We start from the raw sequence: 8,646 nt of genomic DNA, 5'->3' as shown, positions 1-8,646 counted from the left end.
TGTCAACTATACTAATAATTGAAGTCATTAATACTGTTGACACTCGAAATTCGATCTCAGAAGAAGTCGTTCGTAGGCCCCACCTCAAGTAGATGTGAGTTCGGTTATGAAATTCAGCTCGACGTACTATCTTTGTAATCTCAAAAGACATCATGATTACCTCCTATCACATTACCCTCTCAATCACCTACACTTGTAGAGGGTGATGTCATCATCACTCAAAACCACCAATCGGAGGCCTCGAACCTTCAAATCACTTGCAGGTCGTCATTTCCTATGAAAACATTGACACATGACCATCGGCCTCGTCGACCAATTACAAGAGAGTTCGTCGACTTGACTTTCGAGCTCAATCATGTTCCTGATTTGTTTATTTTGATGTAATTTCAACTGTAGTCACATTTAAATAGCAGAGAAATGGTTTCTCAAGGACAAGAAGAAAAGAAAAACTTGGAAGCAAAAAAAAAAAAAAAGATTACACAATTTAATCCTTCGCGAATACATTTCCCCCTTTTTCATAATAGAGTTAGATTGCCCTTTTTTCTTGAAGTTGATTCGAGATTAGTCTTTACAAATTTTGATGTCAACAAATATCACATTTAATTTGAGATTATAGGAGTGAAATTATGTCTCAAGTAAATTTACTTATTCAATATGTTGGAAACTAATTAAGTGCTTTATTTAGTAATTGAGCAGTTATTAACGTGTATATGGGAATGCAGGGTGTGCGATTGGCGTGGTTGTACCATATTACTTGGCTAGTGAATTCAACTTGCCATGTCCAAACATAATTGGTAACAATAAAGCTGCACGTACAAGGCAGCTCTTCACAGGGGCGTCATACGCCCTTCACTGTAGCATCGGGCCCCACCTGAAAATAAATAGCGACGAGCCCCCATGTGTATTGCCTGGCACGGGCCCCTGTACATGCAGCATCATTCAATTGGTAATGTATCTACATGTAACCATCTCATAGGGTATAACAATTTTTTGTTAATAAGTTACTTTTCGAGAAATGAGTCATATTATAGAGATCCTGGAAAATGTGTGATTAGAATTGAAGTTTGACTTTGAAAAGTATATTTTTAAGTTTTAAAAAAAATAAAGGAGAAGATGAAAACCTAATCAGAGGAGGCTAAATTATAGAATACAATATAACTTTCTGAGGCTAAATTATAGAATGCAATATAACTTTCTTCCGCACTTTTCTCGAAGATTGTCGAACACTTGTAACTCAACAAAAAGAACACGTTATACATGCCGTTGGCCTATCTTAAAAGTCGAAAATTTGAATATTTGGCAGGTGGGTAGCTGTGCTTTCATTTGGAGAGGATTGACAAAATAACCACCATGCCTCCGAATATTCTGCTAGACGTGGACTAGAATAGTGGCAGATTGATATGACTTGGTACTTTATAATTAAGGTTCCTTGAAGCTATTGAATTGGCAACTGATGTGAAGCTTCCACATGGGCAGATTCAAGGACGGATTGGGCCGTGCTACAGTCTGTCCTTTCGACCCAAATGTCCATTAAAATTTAAGTAAAATTTTTTTTGTTATGTGCAATATTTTTTTTATACGTATTAGCCCGTATTGAATTTTTTCTTGGATCCGCCACTGCTTCCAACATTTAAGCATTGAGGTTAGTGATAAAGAAGACAATTATTACTTCAAATTTTGTTATATTTAGACATCTCAAGGAGAAAATGAAGCTAATGAAAAGCCTATTGGAGATGCTTCGAGTATGAATGTGAATGCTTACTCTTGCATTTTAACATTGGAAATAATGGGCCGATAAGGTTATTTTTTTACTGTGTATTCTCCAATACCCACACTACAAATTATTTTCCTTTTGAGGATGAAAATTGACGTAGTTGGATGCACAATCGACTTCTCTGAGGCCTTGGTATTAGGAGTAAATGAATAAGTAACATAATCTGGAGTGGTGGTGCAAGATTTGGGTTTTGTGTTGCAACATACTACAACAATATGTTTTTCTTTTAAAGTTATTTTGCAAGTTTTCTTTAATAGCAATCTTCTTTTGCATCGACCCAATAATATTACACTATACAAGACAACATGAATTGCATCGACCCAGCATTTGAACGAGGATATGGAACTACTTTCATATCTTTAATTATGGAAATTACATCACAATATCACGAGAATATGAAAATACTTCCATTAACAATAACGACATGTCAAAAGATATAGAGTTGTGCATAGATCAATAAAGAACAATATTGTAGCATTTTGGATAAACAGTACTTGATGTGACTCAATATCATATAATGGGATGTAATATGGGTACATAATGGTGTCTCCTCCTCACTCTCACGTGTGTTGGGCCCACCTGAATATTATTAATATTCAGGTGGGTCCAACACATGTGAGGAGGGCACCATTATGTATCCCCTTTATGTACCACAAGGGTTTTCCTTATATAATATTGGATAAAGATACTTGTATATAATTTTTTATACATAAGGATATCCACCCTCTCACATGACGTAAGACCCACTCGAATATTTTATTCTAGTGGGCCCAATCCACGTGAGATGGTGGACGTTCCTATGTACCAAAAATTATGTACCCCTAGCATTTTTCTATAATATTTCAACTTCTTTTCTTATTTAATATTATTCATTCTTGTCTAATAATGTGTATCGAGCATACACCAAAACTATGATATAGAATTGCACAAAACTTAACCCACTGTTCACCAAAACTGTCATACTGTATTCTTTGTGAACATAAAATTTTAGGTTCTTTTTTTCTTCATTAATATTCTCGAATTTAATCCAAATTCTTCTTGCCAAACACGTCGACAGTGTTAGTCGGTACAAATTTCCTCAAGTTGTAAACAATGACACAATTGTAGCCGCTATAGCTGCAGTTTTGCTGCAAGAGGCTGAGATGGTTTTGGAAAGATGTTCACTCTAGAAAGGTGGCATTGTTAGAGACGTAAACTCAGCCACACAACAGACATTTTACATTGAAAAAATCTCAAAAACAGATAAAAGGCAACAGGCACATATCTTGTGTGAACCCAAATAAAATCTTGACCACACCATCAGTATCTTTCACCATCTGAAATCTCCAAAGCCAACTAAATAAGACCCCGACCCCCACAGCCTTATCACTTGCTTTCCAACATCATTCTATTTTTCTCCGTCCATGATTGTCATGGACGGTTATATTAGACGCTAGTGAACAAGATTTTTTTACTTTTTTATAATGTCAATTACTATTTAATTGTCTCTACCCCACGTTTCAATAAACTACACCATGAAATTCTTAAGAACCCAAAATTCAACAACCCAATAATATAAAAACCCAAGATCCCATTTCTAAACGAAATGCCTAAGCCAAGAAAATGGCGGCACTGTTAGCACCACCACCGCCCAAGGCTAAACCCATCTCATTTTCAGCCCCCCACCGCCATAAAAATATACCAGTAGAAGCCCATTTTCCTGCTATTATACGTGAACATCAAGAATCAGTATATGGTGCTAAAAACATTAGGAAAACACTAAATTTCCTTAATTATGGTTTCAAAGGAAAAATTGGAGATGGCAAGAGTAAAATGCCCATTGTGAGTGCAGCATCAATTCCATCGCCAGAATGTGGAAACGATTCAAAATTTGGGGGAATTTTTCTGTCTGATGTGGTGGTGAAGAGGAGGAGGAGTGTGTATTGGGGCAGAAAGTGGAATTCTTTGGATGTTGCCACCGTAGGGGTGGTGCTTGCTATGCATTTGCTGTGCCTATTTGCCCCCTTCGCGTTCAACTGGGGTGCTTTGTGGGTTGCTGTTGGATTGTATATTATCACTGGCCTTTTGGGTATTACTCTCTCTTTTCATAGACATCTTTCTCACAGAAGTTTCAAGATTCCCAGATGGCTTGAGTACTTTTTTGCGTACTGTGGTGTTCAAGCACTTCAGGTCAGTTGATTTTATATTTTCATTAAAATTATGCCCTTCTCTGAGAGATGGTTCTACGGGATATTATCTCGAATCTTGTTTCTAGTGATGACATCTAGAACTCGGCTGACTGAAGAAGATTTTGACGACATGATTCAACATTATCATTAGCTATGAGAATTTAGTATATACTTTGTTCTTGTGTGAAAACTTGAATGTTAATGTGTTTTTGGCATTTTGAATGCAGGGGAACCCAATTGACTGGGTGAGCACGCATAGGTACCATCATCAATTTTGCGATTCGGAAAAAGATCCACATAGTCCCATAGACGGATTTTGGTTTAGTCACATGAGTTGGCTTTTCGATACGAATTCCATTGTTGAAAGGGTAATTACATTTTATACATCTTGAAATTTGTTAGGAAATTTTGGCCATTATTTTCGATTCCTTGACTTAGGATTAGTTATGTTTCTCAATTGGAACTATCGAAGGATTGAGAAAGAGAATTACATAACGGCCCACAAATTTATTGGAAACAATGTTTAATTTATTTGTGTTACCTTTTTCTTTTAGTTGTACGAGAATGATTCTTGAGTCCCTGGTTTGAATTTGCAGTGCGGAAAACCAAACAATGTTGGAGATCTAGAGAAGCAGCCATTCTATAAATTTCTTCAAAGCACTTATGTATTCCATCCAATTGCACTTGGAGCACTATTATATGCTTTGGGAGGATTTCCATACATTGTCTGGGGAATGGTAAGTGCAAATATTAATCTTTGAGGTCTTATAAATGTGGCCACGCTACATGTATAATCGGGGTTGACAATCACGGTTGACAACCACACACATGGGAGGAGAGCTCACAATCAATAAAAAAATCATAAGCCCCACTCCTATGAGAAGGTTGTCAACTGGGGTTGTACAACCTGCAAAATTCTATAAACGTTACAGTTTGTTTGAGATTCATTGATCAAAATTTGACAATGCAGGGTGTAAGGATCGTGTGGGTGTACCACATTACTTGGCTAGTGAATTCAGCTTGCCACGTTTGGGGAAAGCAAGCTTGGAACACGGGCGATCTATCAAGAAATAATTGGTACTAATTTATCGTTTAAACGTTTTCAACATATTGAAATAGTGGAGGTTGTCAATTTACGAGACAATATGTTTTGCATGCTCACCTTCTTCCGACCTTGTCAAACACTTGTAATTAAACAAAAAGGGAAACATTTAATAAACGCATACATATATCTTATAATCTACTTAATCTTAAAACTTTGAAATTTTGGAAATTTTGCAGGTGGGTGGCTGTGCTTGCATTTGGCGAGGGTTGGCATAATAATCACCATGCCTTCGAATATTCAGCTAGACATGGATTGGAATGGTGGCAAATTGACATGACTTGGTTTGTGATTAGGTTTCTTGAAGCTATTGGACTGGCCATCGATGTGAAGCTACCCAACTCTGCCCAAAGGCAAAGGATGACATTCAGTAATTGAGGGTTAGGCAAAGGGGTGGGGGACTCTGTTATCTTGCTATTTTAGTAGGTTGATGGACATGCATAGAGCACAATTGCGAAATTTAGAAAACGTTTGTCGTAACTTCTATGTTTAACATATGGCTACAGTTCTTGAGTTGATATATATATATTATTTTTATTTTTTTAATTTTAATTTTGCTTTCTTTCCTTGTGTTATTCGGTATTGTTTAATCTATTTACTAAACCTGGCTTTACATCTTTGAACTAGTTTTTCTTTTTTTACAAATGCTGCCGCCTCATATTTTTGGAGAATGTCATTTGTACAGAATTTTTTCCACAGAATTTGGCCAGATTACTCTCATGTGTGGGATCCACTGTATGAAGCCTGTCTGTACACACAGGAGGGTCCCATATTTTTTTGTTTGGAAATGGCTCAACATTTACCTTCCTTTTTTTTTTTTTTTTCCTGTTATAGTCGAGTATATTTATGTTGAATATCATACAATCTTTGAATATATGAGTTCCATTTTGAGTACATATGACGACTTAAGTAGAGCAAAGATATAAATTTAATAATATTTTTATTAGAAGAAAAGGCAAGTTAAAGGAATAACAAAACTGCAAAACAACTAAGTTAAAATTCATTTGCTCTGTCTTCTTATTAATCATACATTATTCAATAAAATAGTATTACATGTAAATTTTTTAAAAAAAAAATTTCTTTTTAACCACATATTTTTCAAAAAATTACTATTTCTTTCATTATAATTTGAAAAAATAGAGCCCAAACAAGGGCTAATTTTAGAGAGTTTCTTTAACCACTATAGGTGGTATGTTTTACAAATGATGAAAATAATTCAAATTTTGTAGGGGAGATCACTCTACCTCCAGCTAAATGTGCAATAGCAGATAAAAATAAATTTATCCCGTTCAAATTCTAGGAGTATAATGTAAATATTAAAGAACTACTATTCATTTGACAGTCATACTCTTCGTCGTCAGATACCAAGTGTAGTTTCTCTTATTCTGTTACTTTCAGTACTATTTGAAGGTGAAAAGTCATAGCTTTGTCGCAATATCCATAAACATATTACTTTGTGCTTGAATAGAAAGGTGGGTCTCCACTTTAACCTTACTTACAACCCCCACCTTTAGTACCAACAAGAATTGAGTTTGGTGGGAGCCTGTGATCCAGTTGAGGCATAATCCGCGATTTACCCCCTCCAAGGTTCTAGAGGCATGGGTCTTGGAGGTTCAGGATTTAGTCTGATATAAGTTGGGATACCTGGATATCAAAAAATAATAATAATAATAAATAAATAAATAATTGAGTTTGGTGGAGTGGGTGAGAGCAAATGTTTTTTGTCACGAGTTCGATTCCTCCTACTAACACTTTTTCGATCGATCTTGTCGCACCGAGCTTGCCTAATGCAGTTTTCCTGGCTAGCGTGGTTTGCATACTATTACACCAGTTCGAGGGTTTACCCAGTGCACACCTGAAGGGTAGTAGCTGCGAGTTCTCCCGTCATAATAAAATAAAATAAAATAAAAAAAAGGGGAATTGAGTTTTCAATTAAACTAATGAAAGGAAAATATACCAAGTCTCAACTAGAATACTAGTTAAAATTTGGACAAAATAAGTGTGTGTCTTATAGAATGACAAGAAGTTGGATAATTTTTTGAGACAATGAAAGAAATAAATTGTCATCCCTCTAAATGGTTCCAATTTCCAATCCGGAAATATCCTCACTCTATAGTACAATAAGTCAAAAAAATAAATAAGTTATTATGTACTTCAAGTTTCTAAATATTAAAAATTATCTACCCTTTAATTATAATGTAATGCTTGATCAGCTTTAATCATACTGTAAGTTGTAACTTGCTAGAAATGAAGTTGGAGTCTCATGTTGAACCGAATACATAATCCTTTTTGTGAAGGCAAATCTTTGTCAATTTTTCGTAAATTTTGTATGTGAAAAGTGTCACAAATATGGTTATGGAGTGTAATTGTCGCAAAAAAGTAGATAGCTTGCAAATTAAGGAATAATATCTTACAACAATGAACAATATATCTTAGTTTTGCAAGACATTGATCTTTAGCCGCTAAAATCGTCCATCTGTTTGTACATAATTATGCATTGCGGAATCGAATCAAATAAAGTGAACACAACATGTCTTCGTTTTATAAGCCTTTGCCTTTTCTCTTGTAATTAAATATTATTATTCTGAAACTTTTTATGTACAATTCATATTTACACCTCTTATAGCACAAGCACATATTCATCTACGTGACAACTATAAATAATGCATGCATTTCAAACTATGTTTGATTTTGATAGAAATTAATAAAATGTGTCATCGAAAAGTTAATAAATTTAGATCTCATGAAATTTGTAATTGAAAATAAGTTTAAGAAAAAATAAATTTTGAAAGACAAAAGTCAAACAAGGGCTAAATATGATTAACATATTCTCTTATTTGTCCAAACTGTGGAAAAGTGAATTTGCATTCTAGAAAATCATTCTTTAACTAAAGATATGAAATATTAGGCTACAATATTCTCCCCTATATTCTACTAAGATCCACAAACTCATTTTCATGGTGTGAGGATCAAATCAGATCACATGTAGGGCCTAGATCAGTACTCCAATGTCTTCTAAGCATTACATGATTGCTTGACATCAATATCACAATTGGGATTTATGTCATTACTAAGTCTATTCTGGTAAATGAAACGTGTAATTAACGTATATATTTAACAATTATGCTATAGCTATAGAAGATTTTAATTGACAATACAAGGCATGAAATCATTGAAAGATGGAAAAAACACAAAAAAAAAAAAAGCGAATTAAGTTTCATCACGTCTGCATCTGTATGAATTTGGTAAGGAAATCCCTGTACTTGATGCTTTTTTCAATATTTAAAGAGAGCTCGTAGCAATATTAAACATCAAAGCGAGGAATTTTTTATGATAATTTATATCCAAATTCGTTCAGACATTGTCCGCTGGTGACCATCATTATCTAATCACAAAGAAGAGCATCAAATTAATTATAGTTTAATCTCTGGCCACCAAAAAAAGAGAAAAGGTCGCAGTTTTTCTATAGTTTCGTCTACTTGATATTCTACACGAAGTGGTTCTAAAGTTCGTTAAAGTTGTCAATAAATTAAACTAAAATCGCTTTATATTGGATTTAGTCTCTTGTCCAAATCTATGTGAAAAAAATATTCTTAATAAAG

At 34.6% G+C, this 8,646-nt stretch overlaps 1 protein-coding gene across 1 annotated transcript; it reads left to right on the top strand.

Annotated features, from left to right (window-relative positions):
- The first annotated feature begins 3,224 nt into the window (after positions 1-3,224).
- Positions 3,225-5,605, top strand: LOC111405181 (palmitoyl-monogalactosyldiacylglycerol delta-7 desaturase, chloroplastic-like). Its single transcript, XM_023033951.1, has 5 exons — positions 3,225-3,943; positions 4,170-4,310; positions 4,539-4,679; positions 4,913-5,019; positions 5,224-5,605. The coding sequence occupies exons 1-5, from the start codon at positions 3,377-3,379 to the stop codon at positions 5,420-5,422; spliced, it is 1,155 nt and encodes a 384-aa protein (XP_022889719.1). The 5' UTR covers positions 3,225-3,376; the 3' UTR covers positions 5,423-5,605.
- The last annotated feature ends 3,041 nt before the right edge of the window (positions 5,606-8,646 follow it).

Source organism: Olea europaea, chromosome 12 (assembly GCF_002742605.1).
Source record: "Olea europaea var. sylvestris chromosome 12, O_europaea_v1, whole genome shotgun sequence".
NCBI lineage: Eukaryota > Viridiplantae > Streptophyta > Magnoliopsida > Lamiales > Oleaceae > Olea > Olea europaea.
The sequence above is the reverse complement of the archived record's forward strand: the minus strand, read 5'-3'. Positions and strand labels throughout refer to the sequence as shown.

Coding starts and splice junctions, on each gene's coding strand:
- LOC111405181 (XM_023033951.1), top strand. CDS start 3,377: ATGGCGGCACTGTTAGCACCACCACCGCCCAAGGCTAAACCCATCTCA. Junction 4,680..4,912: donor CATACATTGTCTGGGGAATG/GTAAGTGCAAAT, acceptor TTGACAATGCAG/GGTGTAAGGATCGTGTGGGT. Junction 5,020..5,223: donor GATCTATCAAGAAATAATTG/GTACTAATTTAT, acceptor GAAATTTTGCAG/GTGGGTGGCTGTGCTTGCAT.